This window comes from Brachyhypopomus gauderio, chromosome 5 (assembly GCF_052324685.1).
Source record: "Brachyhypopomus gauderio isolate BG-103 chromosome 5, BGAUD_0.2, whole genome shotgun sequence".
Taxonomy (NCBI): domain Eukaryota; kingdom Metazoa; phylum Chordata; class Actinopteri; order Gymnotiformes; family Hypopomidae; genus Brachyhypopomus; species Brachyhypopomus gauderio.
The window spans coordinates 16,565,103-16,583,574 of record NC_135215.1 but is presented as its reverse complement, the minus strand read 5'-3'; the positions used below and the strand labels follow the sequence as shown (position 1 = coordinate 16,583,574).

Sequence of the window (18,472 nt, the reverse complement as noted above, 5' to 3'; positions counted from 1 at the left end):
TTCAATATTTCCCAGCACCTTAAACTTAATAAAGTTACATATTTATACATATACTCGAAATAATTCGCTTTTTCATCACATTATTTAATGGTTGTTTATTTTCAAAACGCCCAATCTTAACGTCTTCACGTTCTCTCATGTTTCGTCCTGGAATTACAAGAGGCTCCTATTTGTTAACGTAATACAAAAGAACTGTGCGGAGTCGCGCGCTACGGTCACTAGTGAAAAGAATAAACCTAGCTGTAACGTTTTAACAGGGAAGGGGTGACGCAATAGCGGGTTTTTTCAATATTTAATAAAAGATACGCAACCAAAACCAAACAGAAGCAGAACAATGGAAGGAGGACACAAACAATGACAGGGGGTATACACTACCAGCAATAATTAAGAGGGTCAATGAAGCACTTACATACACAAGCAACGAAACATCAACCAACCAAAGAATACAAAACACAGGAAAACCAACAGTGACACTAACAGCACAGGCGTGAACCACAATCTAAACAGAGATACAGCGAACTAAACACAAACGCTACTATAAGAAATCTAAACAGAGAGACAGCGATCTAGACACACACTACTAAACACGTGGGGAGGGGAAGAACGGAGAGTAAAAGCAGATGAGAACAAAATGAACTTTAGAGAACAAGACAGACGTAGAACACGAGCCGAAGACTAACCTGGACCGGACAGCAACACACTCAAAGAACACAGGGCAACTCTACCTACAAACCAGAATCATACAGCAAGAGGGAAAAGGAGAGCACGGGGCAAGGCGAAAGGGAAACAGAACAAACAATGACCGACACGGAACAAAAACACTAGGGGGGTTTTATACAATGGAAACAAGACGGTGAAATGAGACTCAGGTGTGTGTGACAAACGACGAGGGCGTGACAGACAGGGGGAGGAACGAATCGGAGCGGGAAGCTAGGCGGGACCAGGGACGAGGGAGGGGCTGGACGTAACACTAGCTTTTTATAGTCCTTGCTTTCACTGGATGTGAAAGACGCCATTAATTGACATGCGTTCATTTTCAAATTCTAACGTGCCTATTTTTCATATGTTAAAACCAGACTCGGTGTGAAAGCCTTAAAATAGAAATCTCTATTGTGATGATGTCAGAAATAAATCCTCTCTTTCTGCAGTATCTGGTTATATTCTAACTTGGCAGTACAACGGACGTTTACAACAGTTGTTGATCAGACACTGACCCAGGCTGAGTTTATCAGATATTAAATAATTTAAACTTAAATAATTGTACTGAAATCCATGATTTAGGTTTCTCTAATTTTGCAGTATTTATCAGGCATGAAAATCTGTCACCTTTCGGCGAAATTCGCCGTTTTGAAGTTGAAAAGGGTGACCTACGTGAATCGTGTAGTGGTAAATGTACGCTCTTCTGACTTGTCCGCGGTGTAGCACTAGGTCCTGCTTCTCGTCCCGCTTAGCAGTAAATGAATAACATGAATGAAGAACGTTGGTAAGATTGAAACGCTATTTGGCCTCTATGAAGGTTCTGGGCGGAAACTGCTGGCCACTGTCATTGAAATAGCCAATTTCGGAAGTGCTCTGTTTGCTAATTAAGTCAATATGATAATTAAAATATAATCTCCCGACCCCCCCCAAACAAAAAACTCATCGGATCTACACGATTCACGTAGATCACCCTTTTCAACTTCAAAACGGCGAATTTCGCCGAAAGGTGACAGATTTTCATGCCTGTAAGTAACTCGTTACTGACATCACTGCGTCTCAGTGAGACGTTCTGAGCCCTGGTGGAGCTGCTCACACGCCGTACTTCCAGGTCTGGCCACCGGGGCACCTCAGCCTGCACGCTGAAGTCTCACCTTCAGAGATTTTCATTTTCCTTAAACAGAGGTTCAGTTTAGCTGAATAGATGCCCACCTGAGACCTGTGATTTGTAAGTACTTCTCCAGCACTGGTGCCCTTGGATATGTGTGTTTTTATTATCGCACTGAATACATGAATATCAATTTTACTTTTCACTGCTTTTCGGATGCCCATTATTTGTTGCCTTGGAAACTACAACTCTACAGGCATCAATGCTTTTACATCATTCATTTACCTATTCCATTAGGTCAGTTGATCATTTGCTAGTTATCCATCCATCCATCCATCCATCCATCCATCCATCCAGTCAGCCAGCCAGCCAGCCACCCAGCATTTCCTTTAACCCATGTTGGTTTTGCCATGTGAGCAGATGTTATAAAACATCCTTTATAATAGCACTATAATACCACAGTCCTTAGGAGGTGAGTTTGGACGTCAGAGATTAAAATCCACTCACAGCTCATCCACTCATGGGCAGAGCCAGATTCACATAGTTTCAGATTCACTTGATACTGTGTGTGTGTGTGTGTGTGTGTGTGTGTGTGTGTTTGCACAATAACTCAAATCTACATTAAACTCAAGTCTCCTCTTGTTCAGTTCTAAACCAAATACCAGAGTACAGCTCAATGCCAGCTGAATTCTGTTCTTAGGTGAACAAAACACTTTATTGGCTTTATTGGTATTCCACACCACACACACACACACACACACACACACACACTTCATTCTCTCATTCTCTCATTCTCTTACTTCTGCCCTTGGTTACTGTAGTTGTTGTCATACGAGTCGTAGCCCTGGTCATCATAGGCCGTCCCGTATCCATCATCGTAATCCTACACACACACAGAACAGAGACCATGAACATCGCACTGAGCAGTCGGTATCACCACGACTACACCAGCACAGCCACGTGTCCTCGACCAGGCAGCGTGCGGCGTAGATTAACAGGAACAAAACACAGCAAACGGCCCTTTTCATATTATGTGTAATTTGACACCTGCAAAGGTCATGTGTGTACGCATCCTGGAGACGACTCGGCAGAGAGCGGAGCATTTAGTTCAAACGGAGCTCTGTAAAGTGGGGTCAAAGGATCTGCAATAACAATGCATTCAAAACACACTTTTACCACACACACACAGAGGCACACACACACGCACACGCACACACACACACACAGGCACACACACACACACACACACACACACACTGAGAGTCCCAAAGCACTCAAGCACTCTCAGTAAGGAGGTTAATCTCTTCCACTGAACCCTATCACATATTAATACTCAATTTGTGGGGCAAAACAGCAGCAACGCATGGATAGCAGAGCAGAGCGGGGTCAGGAGAGAGGGGCGACTGCGCCACCACCCCCCCACCTGCAGAGGGCAGTCTCACAGGGTCAACACTCCACAACTCACATCTGGCCAAATGTTATGGCAGCTCATGTCTAAGGTCAGAAGAAAGCGAGGTGCAAATGGAGTTAAAAAGGTAACAATGCAGCAGAGGTCTCTGTTTAAAGAGGCTTTTACATGGCAGTGGCTGATGGAGGTGGCGCCACCTAGAGGTGTAGCTGAAGCTCTTCTCTCCGGCTGTCTGAGCCGCTCTAGTGCTAACAGACACAGCCCCAGGCAGCCTGGGACCACTGCGGTGTGCCCCGCCTATATCGTCAATATATGTTTGTTTAAAAACTGCAGCTGACATGATTAAGGACCCGTTTCACGTTCTGGATTTATGCGTCATAGACGTCATACATGTCAGCTCACAAAAGGCTCATGAAATTAAACATCATTAAATCCAACTTTGTGGCTTCGATTTGTCAGCAGAACGAATTGGGTATGCAATGCAGCAGCTCTGGATCAGACAGCACTGCACAGGCAAGACAAAAGCACAACACAGGAGCAGACGTCACTCGAGTGGCACCCTCGTCTGCACCGATCTCGTAAAGCCGAGTCAAACATCAAAGCCGCGCTGCTCCCGGGCTAATGGAGGATAAATGAGCCTTATGTTCCACAAAACACTCCAACCTCTCACAACTGCTTCACCCCTCTCCTCCTCTCCTCCCTCTCCTCCCTGTCTCTCTCTCATTCTTCTCACCTCCAATCTCTCTCCTCCCTCAATTTCCCTCTCCTCCACCCTTCCCTCTCTCTCTTTCATTCTCTTGTTCTCTCCCCATCTCTCTCATGCTCTCTGTCTCCTCCACTCTCTCATTTACTTTTTCTGTTGTTCTGTTTCTCAGCTACCCTCTCCTCCCTGGTTCTCTCATTCTCTTTCTCTCTCTTCCACTCCCTCATCCCTTTCTCCTCTTCGCTCTCCTCTATGCTCCTTCCTCATTCCTGTTCTCTCTCCTCCACGCTCCTTCCTTATTCCTGTTCTCTCTCCTCCACTCCTCTCTCCTCCCTTTCTGTTACTCTCTCTCCTCCACTCATCTCTTCTATCCATCTCTCCTCCCTCTTTCTCTCTCACTCTAAACCCATCTGCTCCAATTCGCATGCGTGAAATACTCATAAATTTAGCAATAAAAGAATGAGACAAAGAGACAAACAAAGAAAAGAACACAACCCCACCTCAGACATCTGAGCCGAATTACCCATTACATTAATGTCTGATTAAGAGTTTTATTTCTGCCATATGACATCTTCCAAACATACATTGTGTCATCACCTTCATCAACACTATCACCATTGTCTTCTTCTTTGCCATCATCTCCTTCTTGTGCACCTTCAAGATATCAAGAGTGGGCTTTGATATGGTGGATGGTGGGAGGGATGTTGGGTGTTCAGTGCTTTCTGGTTTAACCAACCCAGATTTGGGCTTGTAGTCATTCAAATGCGCCATGAGAAGGTAGAGTAGCACTGGTGTTAGGTTACACCATAAGAAGGCAGACTAATATAGGTGTTAGGATACACCATAAGAAGGCAGACTAATATTGGTGTTAGGATACACCATAAGAAGGCAGACTAATATTGGTGTTAGGATACACCATAAGAAGGCAGACTAACATTGGTGTTAGGTTACACCATGAAAATGCAGACTAACACTGGTGTTAGGTTACACCATGAGAAGGCAGAGTTACACCATAGGGCTAAATGGTGAAACCGAGAGGGGGTTGGTAAACACAGATGGAGAGCTTGGCTAACCAGGCCTTGAGAGAGTGGTGCACAGCAGAGGCAGAAAGCCGGCAGAGGGGAGCAAGATAATTACTACGGACACGCTGCCATATGCTCCATAATAAAACCATCGCTCTGTTTGTTTTGGCTTTCTTGTGCTGGGGGGTGGAGATTTGGCAAGAACTTTACAAAACACAGCAGAAGTGCGTTCAGATGGGAGCCGCCAGTGGAATGAGGCATCAACACACTGCCACTCCCCGCCTGCTCTTTGAATGTATTATTATTTTAATCACACCCTTTTGGTGCAGCACTGCTAGAGAGAGCACAGCCCCTCCGCAAACGCAGCTACACTCCTACGTGTCGTGGAATGGTGACACCAAACTGATGAAAATGGCATTGCCCACATCGTCCCTGCCATCCCGGTGTCCCTGCCATCCCGGTGTCCCTGCCATCCCGGTGTCCCTGCCATCCCGGTGTCCCTGCATTCCTGCCTCTGTCTCTGTGTCTCTGTATTCCTGTGTCCCTGTGATGCTGCATTCCTGTGTTCCTGCATGCCTGTATCCCTGTGTTCCTGTGTCCTTGCATGCCTGTGTCCCTGCATGCCTGTGTCCCTGCATTCCTGTGTCCCTGTGTCCGTGTTCCTGCATGCCTGTGTCCTTGCCTGCCTGTGTCCCTGTGTTCCTGCATTCCTGTGTCCCTGCATGCCTGTGTTCTTGTGTCCCTGTGTTCCTGCATGCCTGTTTCCCTGTGTTCTTGTGTCCCTGTGTTCCTTCATGCCTGTTTCCCTGTGTTCCTGTGTCCCTGTGTTCCTGCATGCCTGTGTCCCTGTGTTCTTGTGTCCCTGTGTTCCTTCATGCCTGTGTCCCTGTGTTCCTGCATGCCTGTGTCCCTGTATGCCTGTGTCCCTGTATTCATGTGCCCCTGTGTTCCTGCATGCCTGTGTCCCTGTATGCCTGTGTCCCTGTGATCCTGCAAGCCTGTGTCCCTGTATGCCTGTGTTCCTGCATGCCTGTGTCCCTGTGTTCCTGCATGCCTGTGTCCCTGTATGCCTGTGTCCCTGTATGCCTGTGTCCCTGTGTCGCTGCTGTTCATGCTGTAACTGCATCCATGCCAATCCTGCACTATAGAACAATACACATCAAGTTTTGTCCCTTTGAGCACACCTCCTCCATCCTCTTCCAAACCTCCTGGTCTCTCCAAACATTCTGGCTTTCCTAGCTCGGGAAGTGGGAGTTCACAGCCGAGCTAGTGCACACGTTTCCCTCCTGCCGCAACAGAGAGCTTTTCTCTCGTGATGTATTCACATGGGCAGACTACAGCTGGGTGCCTCTGGTGAAGACTTACAGTAGAAACACCTCAGGCTATAAATAGCCAAGCGAGACTGTCCCTGTTTGTCGGTGATGAGAGAGAACTTACCAGCCAAATGAGAGTTTACCATTCATACCGCTAGTGTGGACAATTACATGAATGTCATTCAAACATTCAAGTGCCTGAATGTTTAAATATAAAAAACCAAGCCACTAGATATTCACTGAGGAGAGACATCATCACATATGGCACCTCCTAGACAGACCTGAGCCACAACTGATCACTCTACACAACACACTGAAGCAGCTCCTATAAGCTTCCTTTGCCTGTTAGCAAGGTTGACGTTCTGGGATTGTTTCCTCTTACACAGTAGTTTTTTAGGATAAGAAATGAAAATAATTTCCTTCATGTAGGCTACTGTAATGCTTCACCATGTTTGTTATGTGGATTTTGTGGGGGATGTGCATTTGAATGAATTTAGCAGGCTCATATGAGAGATCATGAAGTCTAATAGTTCAATAATAATGACTTGAATATTGTCACTGAGTGGAGAGTCTTTGATCTCTCTCTAAGCATCTGTGGCACAGAGTGAGGTTTACAGCAGCAGTGTGATGGTGTAGAGGAGCTCATTTAACTAGAGAAAAGAGAAAAGGGAGAGAGAGACATAGAAAGAGAAAGAGAGAGGGGAGAGAGATGGAGAGAGAGGAAGATGGACTGAGAGATTGAAAAGAGGGAGACAGGAATAAAGAGAGGGAGACAAGGATAACTAGAGGGAGAGAGGAATAAAGAGAGAGAGACAGGGATAAAGAGAGGGAGAGAGAAATAAAGAGAGGGAGACAGGGATAAAGAGAGGGAGACAGGAATAAAGAGAGGGAGACAGAGATAAAGAGAGAGAGAGGGAGAGAGGGAAAAAAAGAGAGGGAGACAGAGATAAAGAGAGGGGAGTGGAGGAGGAGAAGGAGAGCAGAGAGAGAGAGCTGTGGTTACGGATGGATCCCTAAGTGAATGTTTCATTTGTATGTGTGAGAGTGTGTGTCTACGAGCCATGTTGTTAAAAGATAAGAGGTGCCCTCAGAGGCCGCAACACAGACCTGTCTGCACATTACACACACAGACACACACACACACGCACGCACACACGCACGCACACACACACACACACACACACACACACACACACACACACACACACACACACACACACACACACACACACACACACACACACACACACACTTTGTCCCTTTGTGTTTTGTAAGACAGTAAGTAGATGTATCACATATCACCAGTCTGAACAAGCTTGGCATTAAAAGGTCTCTTCGTGTGCTGTGACTTCCACAACCCCCAGTCATGATGTACCAACACAACACCAGGCTCTGACGCCTGCTTTATGTCTCTTGGATCAATTGGTCAATGCCGTTAATATTGTTGTTATTACTATTATTACCCAATAGTGGCAGTATTGAACTGAGTGGTGCTGATCCACTTCTTTTTGTCCCTGAGGGGCAATTAATTTCTCAGTAATATAAAACGTAAAACATCACAAACAGCGACCGGCAAACAGAATTTGATAATAATGAAAATATTCATAAAAAGAGTCTGTGTTAAACAGCAGTTAATCTTGTAGTCATAAATGGGCCTGACTATTGCTGGGGTGGATGCCACAGTGTGCGGCCCGGGGCAGATAACGTTACCCCTGAGGAAACGGTGCAAAGGTGCTGTGGTAGAGGACCTGCTGAAGGCTGGTTCATTACACACTGGCATTTTTATGGCCTGTTGTCTGTAAAATGAAGCCAAAGACCTCAGCAGAAGACAAATAATAACGTACTTCCTCTTGGAGAGATACAATTTAGCAACTTTTCCAGACACAAAGTAATGCTCTGGTGGCCTGGGGCCACCAGCCTGGAGCAACGTGAGGGACACGTGCTCACACCACCTGTCTGATCGTCCTCCTTTAATCAGGGTGGGAGTCATTGTCACTACGCCACAGAGAACTGAGCCGAAACTCCACCTGCTCTTACAGTTAGCATGCAGTCCTGGCTGGGTTAGGCCACGCCCGTCTTGGTGAAACACCCAATGCCGAGGCAGCCGTGATCAGAAGACACTATAGTCCCGCCAACTGTAGGATCTCCCAGTCCTCACACGTGTGACACTGGGCTGAGTGAGAGGGGGACGAGCTCCTTTACCATACAGCCCTGTAGAACCACACACACACACACCTTTACCATACAGCCCTGTAGAACCACACACACACACACCTTTACCATACAGCCCTGTAGAACCACACACACACACACCTTTACCATACAGCCCTGTAGAACCACACACACACACACACACACACACACACACACACACACACACACACACACACACACACACACACACACACACACACACACACACACCTTTACCATGCAACCCTGTAGGACCACACACACACACACCTTTACCATACAGCCCTGTAGAACCACACACATACACACCTTTACCATACAGCCCTGTAGAACCACACACACACACACACACACACACACACACACACACACACACACACACACACACACACACACACACACACACACACCGTTACCATGCAACCCTGTAGGACCACACACACACACACCTTTACCATACAGCCCTGTAGAACCACACACACACACACACACCTTTACCATGCAGCCCTACAGGAACACACACACACACACACCTTTACCATGCAGCCCTACAGGAACACACACACACACACACACACCTTTACCATGCAACCCTGCAGGACCACACACACACACACCTTTACCATACAGCCCTGTAGAACCACACACACACACACACACCTTTACCATACAGCCCTGTAGAACCACACACACACACACACACCTTTACCATACAGCCCTGTAGAACCACACACACACACACACACCTTTACCATGCAGCCCTGTAGAACCACACACACACACATAAACACACACACACACACACACACACACACACACACACACACACACACACACACACACACACACACACACACACACACACACACACACACACACACCTTTACCATGCAACCCTTTAGGACTGTACACACACACACACACCTTACCATGCAGCCCTACAGGACCACACACAGACACACACCTTTACCATGAAGCCCTGTAGAACCACACACACACACACACACCTTTACCATGCAGCCCTGTAGAACCACACACACACACACCTTTACCATACAGCCCTGTAGAACCACACACACACACACCTTTACCATGCAACCCTTTAGGACTGTACACACACACACACACCTTACCATGCAGCCCTACAGGACCACACACAGACACACACCTTTACCATGAAGCCCTGTAGAACCACACACACACACACACACACCTTTACCATACAGCCCTGTAGAACCACACACACACACACCTTTACCATGCAACCTTGCAGGACCACACACATACACACACACCTTTACCATGCAGCCCTACAGGACCACAGGACCACACACACACACACACACACACACACACACACACACACACACACACATACCTTTACCATGCAGCCCTGCCGGACCACACACACACACACCTTTACCATACAGCCCTGTAGAACCACACACACACCTTTACCATACAGCACAGTGACAGGCATCTCCGCTCACTGGATAGAGAAGTCGCGAAGGGGGTAGGTGGCCAAGTGAACTGGCGGACGATTCTACCCCTGCTCTCAGAAACACAGCCTCTCAGGTAACCGGCTAGCTTCCTGTGGAGACCTCAATAAAACTCCTCTTCATGAGACCCAAGCAGCCCCCACTCACCCCTAACGCCTGGCAGGAAAGGGGAGGGCGGGGTGGGGGACGGTATCACCTCCGCCCTGTAATCACATCCTGGGGAATTTACTCTGGCCCTGCTGGCTTGCTGTAATGTAATGGATAAGAGATTAGAGAGGCCCTTGTAGCTCCGGTCCTCAGCGCTTTAATGAGTGTGTAATGGAACCCGGGGCGGTGGGGGGGGGGGGGGGGGGGGGGGGGGGGGGCGCCCACAGGGTGAGACAGGAGTGGGAAGGAGGTGGGGGAGAGGGGGGTACGCTCACGGGCGGAGCCGTGCTGAGGAGTTATTGCTCCTGCGACTGCCGAGGCCTTTCTAGCAGAGGAGGACGTCCTGATGAAAACAGCGGGAAGAGGAGGTTCAGGATTCACGGGACTCTGCCGCCCGGAGCTTGAAATCATTCCTTGGGCTCAGGGCAAAAAGACACTATAGATGGGGAATAAAACGTTGAGTAGGGCGTGGATGAGGAGAGGGCTCTGGGAGGAGGACTGCTGATGAAATATCTCAAAATAAATCACATAAGAGACGTTTGTGGTCTTCTGGAGAGGCAAGTGGGAGGTTGCTATGAGCCAGTGATTCTGGATCAGCCAAGTTCTGACTCGACCCATTCTAAATCACGCCATCCTAAGATTCCTGATTCGTCCTGAGTGATCTGACCCACCCCCCCCCCCCCCCCCCCCCCCCCCTCCAAGCTCATCAACGATCTGAAATGAAAGAAATCTCCTCTCAGGAACGAAGGCCGTGCAGACGAACTGACAAACGAGCAGACGGTGATTCGATCTGTGTACACGAGCGGGAGAAGAGCCCCGATACCAGCCCCCTGGTTCCCTCTCCCACCCGTCTGCTAAGGAGAATCACACACAAGTCGTGGGTAAATAAACAAAGCTTCTCGGGTGTGTTGGCTGGATGGGGGTCTGTAGAGGCACTCAGCCAAATGCTGGTTTGCACTGATGTCTCTGCATTAATCACCGAGCAGATGTTTTTGAGTGTGAGACTGTGTGTGTTTCAGGTTTGTGTGTGTGTGTGTGTGTGTGTGTGTGTGTGCGCGTGTGTATGTTTAAAGCAGTCATGATCCCAGCTAGCAGTTGTAGACAGCGCCATGTGTCGTGACCTTCCTGGGTTCACATGTCGGCGGCGCTCTGGAATAAACCTGTCAGAGGCGGTTAGCTACGGTCATGGCCAGGCGCCATGCCAACCACCCCTGCTGGAGCTGCCAACCCAGTAGATAGTGCCCATGGGAGGTGTGCCTGATGCAGGACCCAGGGGAATCCAGGACCCAGGGGACACCTTCCTCAAGCCCAAAAGAGAGAAATAATGTGGGTGAAATCTACTCAGGAGGCAACAGAGGGCAGGAACACCATGACGAACCTTTCACGGCACCGCCAGAATGCTGAATCAGACATATATACTGCACTGCCAGAATGCTGAATCAGACATTTACACCGCACAACCACAATGCTCAGACATTTACACCGCACCGCCAGAATACTGAATCAGACATTTACACTGCACCACCAGAATGCTTAATCAGACATTTACACCGCACCGCCAGAATGCTTAATCAGACATTTACACCGCACCGCCAGAATGCTGAATCAGACATTTACACTGCACTGCCAGAATCCTTAATCAGACATTTACACGGCACCGCCAGAATGCTGAATCAGACATATATACTGCACCGCCAGAATGCTGAATCAGACATTTACACTGCACCACCAGAATGCTCAATCAGACATTTACACCGCACGACCAGAATGCTTAATCAGACATTTACACCGCACCGCCAGAATGCTTAATCAGACATTTACACCGCACCGCCAGAATGCTGAATCAGACATTTACACTGCACCGCCAGAATGCTGAATCAGACATTTACACTGCACCGCCAGAATGCTGAATTAAACATTTACACCGCACCGCCAGAATGCTGAATCAGACATTTACACAACACTGCCAGAATGCTGAATCAGACATTTACACCGCACCACCAGAATACACCGCATTGCCAGAACAGTGAATCATAACCTTACACCACACCACCAGAACGTTGAAACGGACATGTACGCCACACCACAACCTTCTACACAGAAACAAGTAACAGTCACAAACACTCGACCTACAGCAACAGACCCAAACGGAACCAACGGGTCCAGAACGCTGCTGTACAACTTGCCTTGTTCACACCCATCACCGTTGCTGGTCCCCTCTACTCCTTTTGGCACATTTCAAACGCAGATGCTCACCAACGAAGGCAAACCAGGATCTGCTGCCTCCTGCCTGAGAGTGTGAGCGTTGCCCCACATCATAACCTACCTGAGAGCACGGCTTAGGCCCCGCCCACCGTCCCTCAAGAGATAGGGAGACATGCCTCCAGAGTCACATGTCCCAGCGTATAAATATATACACATGTATAGGACTTCAGTGTGTACGGCTGAAAGTAGCAAAATATTCGTCTGTATATATATGTGTGTGTGTGTGTTTGTGTGTTTGTTTGTACATGCACATAGCATACAAATAACATTCGCAATAGTTTAGTAGTATCCTTAACCTCCATGGACACAGAAAAGCATGTGTGTAAGTGCTGTGGACCACATTTTCTGAATGCTGCTGTGGCCCACACCTTCTGAACACTGCTGTGGACCACATCTTCTGAGCACTGCTGTGGACAACATCTTCTGAACGCTGTATGTAATTGTGGCTCCACTAAAGCTCTAATTCATCACACCTGCACCAGGTAATTACAGGACCTGTGAAGTCCCTAATCAGCTGGCCCAGCAGTAGCGGCTGAGGTTTGGTGCTGAAGCCCTTAACGCTGAAGATTTGCTGGATCATCTGCTAAACGTCAGTGCAGCAGACCCTAGCGTTCCTCTCCCAGACCTGTGTGTTCTTGTGTTTGCCCTGCTACACCAGGTAATTAGAAGGGAGAGACTGGGAGTCACTGGTAAAGTTGAGGTATGTCTACAAGGTGTAGCTACTTACGTATTCTCCGTACGAGTCCTGCACTACTGGAGGAGGCGGTCTGTACCCCACTGGGGGAGGAGCTCCACGCCCTCTCTGTGCAGGAACGCCCCTTCCTCTGCTGGCGGGAACCCGGCTGGGTGGGGCTCCTCTGGGCGCCACCCCTCGAGGAACTGCAGCCTGGGGAGGAGGAACACCCCCTCTGCTCCTGCCAACACAGCAAACATGGCCGACATGACTCAGGGGAAAATTATACTTGAAACGGATTATCTTTGTATACAGAGGTAGCAGATAAAAACAGTTCCTGCTTTTTACTAAGTATATTATACTGTAATAATAGTATAACTGAACTGTTACTACTGTGTAATATTCTTAGTAAAACATATTCCTGTTACGTTTGCATGACCACGAGCTTCGGTTTGCTTCCCATGAGCTCCATTTTGTGTAATTCCATTCCATAACCTTTTGCTCACTGGGTGATGAGTGGATGGCATGTCTGACTCTCATCACAGGCTAAAGTCAGCCTAGGGGTGTTACCCATCATCCTCCATCCAGGGGCATTACCCATCATCCTCCATCCAGGGGCATTACCCATCATCCTCCATCCAGGGGCATTACCCATCATCCTCCATCCAGGGGCATTACCCATCATCCTCCATCCAGGGGCATTACCCATCATCTTCCATCCAGGGGCTTTACCCATCATCCTCCATCCAGGGGGCATTACCCATCATCCTCCATCCAGGGGCATTACCCATCATCCTCCATCCAGGGGCATTACCCAGCATCCTCCATCCTGGGGGCATTACCCAGCATCCTCCAACTGGAGGGCATTACCCAGCATCCTCCAGTCGAGGTGTGCTACCCAGCATGCTCCAGCTGCTTGCACGTGCCAGTCACCCTGCTGTATCGACTGGTTATTAAATAAGCGATAAGTGTGGGAAGGCAGATCTATCTCCATTTCAAGGGCTGTGTTTAGGCGATTAGTTGAGACACAATCTCTATTATGAATCAATCCAATCAGCAGGTCGGGTTTCTGGCATCCGACTGACCAAAGCCCCAAACACGGTGGCCGCCGGTGTGAGGCCCCTTCGTCCGCCCGCCGCGCTGTATCGATCCGGGTGCTCTGCACCGCCCGGCCTGCGGTTTCACCACGCTCACGTGGATACCAACAAACAAGCTCCTGGAATTGTTTGTGCAAATATATTCAGAGGGTTGCCACCCTCCCATAAGAAGTCCTTACCACTCTCTAAAATTAGACATGGTGCATGCTAATTACACATCCCGTTTCAAACGGATCCAATTAGAATCGTTACGCAGTACCACCAGTTCTCTCCTTATCTGCACATCTGTGATCTGCTGTTTACTTACAAAAAAACAAATACCAACAATATTCAGATCTACCCTGCCAATGTTCAACTGATGGCATTTTTGGTCGCCTAGGAAAATATCTACATAAAATGTCATAAATAGTGAAATCCCATTATTAGAGAGTAGAGAGGAATACATTTCTAAAAAGAGAAATGGGTGTTAAATTCTGCTGACTGCACATAGACCAGGAGAGAAGGAGCACACACACACACACACACACACACACACACGTCCTGTACCTGTGTGAGCCAGGTGTTCCTCTGGATCTACTGCTGGGTTTTCCTCTCACTGCAGGCACCTTGGCATCCTCTGATCCACCGTTCAGAAACGTCAGTTCCTGCAGTTGTGCTTGTCTGATCTCATCATTATAATCCTACACACACACACACACACACACACACACACACACACACACACACACACACACACACACACACACACACACACACAATTTTCTATTTACAGTGGAAATAAGTACTTTGATAAAAATCACTGAATTTTGTATTTATATCTGTACACTACACACATACATACTCACACACATGGTTGTTAAATAGAATTAGAGGCACAATTTATAACAATCCACTGATGAGAGGACCCCAAGAGCAATGGAGTCATTTCATTAATAGTAAACAGTAGAAAGCAAATCAGTTCTCACTCCCAGTGGTTATCCAGCCCTCTCATCTCTGTGTATTATCTCTCTGCCTCTCTCCCTCATCTCTCTCTCTCCGTCTCTCTCTCTCTCTCCCCATATCTCACTGTTTGTTTCTCTCTATTTCTCTTTCTCTCTTTTTTCTCTTTATCAGTGGTAGAATCCCCTTCCTCTCTGAAGAACACACTCTTACATCTTCACATCACAGCCACATACAGCAAAACAAAATAATAATATAAATAAAGATCTAACTGAAAAGCAAAAACACACTGAACCAAAGTATGGCCTTCAACCCAGCAGAGTCAACCTAGTGCAGTTAGGGGCTTGGACTGGCGTGCTCCAAAATTCCTGAGTGTGTATTTTAAGTGATACTCGCAGTACCTCTGTGTCCTTCATCCAGTACCTGTACCCTTCATCCAGTACCTCTGTGCCCTTCATCCAGTACCTCTGTGTCCTTCATCCAGTACCTCTGTGTCCTTCATCCAGTACCTCTGTGTCCGTCATCCAGTATCTCTGTGCCCTTCATCCAGTATCTCTGTGCCCTTCATCCAGTATCTCTGTGCCCTTCATCCAGTACCTCTGTGTCCTTCATCCAGTACCTCTGTGTCCGTCATCCAGTACCTCTGTGCCCTTCATCCAGTACCTCTGTGCCCTTCATCCAGTACCTCTGTGCCCTTCATCCAGTATCTCTGTGCCCTTCATCCAGTATCTCTGTGCCCTTCATCCAGTACCTCTGTGCCCTTCATCCAGTACCTCTGTGCCCTTCATCCAGTATCTCTGTGCCCTTCATCCAGTATCTCTGTGCCCTTCATCCAGTAGCTCTGTGCCCTTCATCCAGTACCTCTGTGCCCTTCATCCAGTATATATGTTTCCTTCATCCAGTACCTCTGTGCCCTTCATCCAGTATATATGTTTCCTTCATCCAGTATCTCTGTGCCCTTCACCCAGTACCTGTACCCTTCATTCAGTATCTCTGTGCACTTCATCCAGTACCTCTGTATCCTTCATTCAGTACCTCTGTGCCCTTCATCCAGTACCTCTGTGCCCTTCATTCAGTATCTCTGTGTACTTCATCCAGTATCTCTTTGCCCTTCATCCAGTACCTCTGTGCCCTTCATCCAGTACCTCTGTGCCCTTCATCCAGTATCTCTGTGCCCTTCATCCAGTACCTCTGTGCCCTTCATCCAGTACCTCTGTGCCCTTCATCCAGTACCTCTGTGCCCTTCATCCAGTATCTCTGTGCCCTTCATCCAGTACCTCTGTGCCCTTCATCCAGTATATATGTTTCCTTCATCCAGTACCTCTGTGCACTTCATCCAGTATCTTTGTGTTCTTCATCCAGTATCTCTGTGCCCTTCACCCAGTACCTCTGTGCCCTTCATCCAGTATCTCTGTGCCCTTCACCCAGTACCTCTGTGCTCTTCATCCAGTATCTCTGTACCCTTCATCCAGTACCTCTGTGCCCTTCATCCAGTATATATGTTTCCTTCATCCAGTATCTCTGTGCCCTTCATCCAGTACCTGTACCCTTCATTCAGTATCTCTGTGCACTTCATCCAGTATGAAGGCCAATGATGAGGCCCTTATGGACTCATCATTGTGCTGCTCTTGAACATTCAAATGCATTGACTTTTCATAATTATGTAAATACTCTAGCTATGAGATTTTATTTTCAGTTACAACACAGCAACGTTCACTCATCATTAGTTGATCTTCTTCCAAGGTTTAATCAGAGGCAAGGATACATTACAAGATCTGTCTCAAATATTCTTATTCCAGTCCCAGCTTATAAAAACAACTATGGCTATAGGTCTTTCCTTCATATGTACACCAAAGTCTGGAACGAGATACCCTATCATATTAGAATGTGCACATCTAGTGTACGTTTTAAACAAGCATATAAACAACATCTTATGGACAGCTTTAATTGTAATCACTGACTAAGTTTGAAAGGTAGACATGCCCCCCTCTTATTCTACTTTACTTTGTCTTAATTGTATGTTTAAATGTTTTGTATATCCTGTATTGTATTTCTTTTTGTGCTGCAGAACAGGAACCTGCTGTAAACCAGTTTTTAACTGAGTCAGGCCAGTTTGTGTGGCATATTCTTATGTTGCTTAAAATTTTCCTGTATAAATAAAGAAAGAAAGAAAGAAAGAAAGTATCTCTGTGCCCTTCATCCAGTACCTCTGTACCCTTCATTCAGTATCTCTGTGCACTTCATCCAGTATCTCTGTGCCCTTCATCCAGTACCTCTGTGCCCTTCATCCAGTATCTGTTTCCTTCATCCAGTGCCTCTGTGCCCTTCATCCAGTATCTCTGTGCCCTTCATCCAGTACCTCTGTGCACTTCATCAAGTATCTCTGTGCCCTTCATCCAGTACCTCTGTTTCCTTCATCCAGTACCTGTGCCCTTAATCCAGTACCTCTGTGCACTTCATCCAGTATCTCTGTGCCCTTCATCCAGTACCTCTGTACCCTTCATTCAGTATCTCTGTGCACTTCATCCAGTATCTCTGTGCCCTTCATCCAGTACCTCTGTGCCCTTCATCCAGTATCTGTTTCCTTCATCCAGTGCCTCTGTGCCCTTCATCCAGTATCTCTGTGCCCTTCATCCAGTATCTCTGTGCCCTTCATCCAGGACCTGTGCACTTCATCCAGTATCTCTGTTTCCTTCATCCAGTATCTCTGTTTCCTTCATCCAGTACCTCTGTGACCTTCATCCAGTATCTCTGTTTTCTTCATCCAGTATCTCTGTCTCCTTCATCCAGTACCTCTGTGCCCTTCATCCAGTATATATGTTTCCTTCATCCAGTATCTCTGTGCCCTTCACCCAGTACCTGTACCCTTCATTCAGTATCTCTGTGCACTTCATCCAGTACCTCTGTATCCTTCATTCAGTACCTCTGTGCCCTTCATCCAGTACCTCTGTGCCCTTCATTCAGTATCTCTGTGTACTTCATCCAGTATCTCTTTGCCCTTCATCCAGTACCTCTGTGCCCTTCATCCAGTACTTCTGTGCTCTTCATCCAGTATCTCTGTACCCTTCATCCAGTACCTCTGTGCCCTTCATCCAGTATATATGTTTCCTTCATCCAGTATCTCTGTGCCCTTCATCCAGTACCTGTACCCTTCATTCAGTATCTCTGTGCACTTCATCCAGTATCTCTGTGCCCTTCATCCAGTACCTCTGTACCCTTCATTCAGTATCTCTGTGCACTTCATCCAGTATCTCTGTGCCCTTCATCCAGTACCTCTGTGCCCTTCATCCAGTATCTGTTTCCTTCATCCAGTGCCTCTGTGCCCTTCATCCAGTATCCCTGTGCCCTTCATCCAGTACCTCTGTGCACTTCATCCAGTATCTCTGTGCCCTTCATCCAGTACCTCTGT

At 47.5% G+C, this 18,472-nt stretch overlaps 1 protein-coding gene across 1 annotated transcript in view; it reads right to left on the bottom strand.

Moving 5' to 3' along the window:
* Nucleotides 1-18,472, bottom strand: part of khdrbs3 (KH domain containing, RNA binding, signal transduction associated 3) — a 125,584-nt gene that overhangs the window by 21,996 nt on the left and 85,116 nt on the right. The window contains exons 5-7 of the mRNA XM_077006072.1: nt 14,671-14,804; nt 13,082-13,268; nt 2,605-2,687 (exon numbers count right to left, since the gene is read on the bottom strand). Of these exons, the coding sequence (XP_076862187.1) occupies nt 2,605-2,687; nt 13,082-13,268; nt 14,671-14,804 (404 nt within the window). The remainder of the gene's footprint in view (nt 1-2,604; nt 2,688-13,081; nt 13,269-14,670; nt 14,805-18,472) is intronic.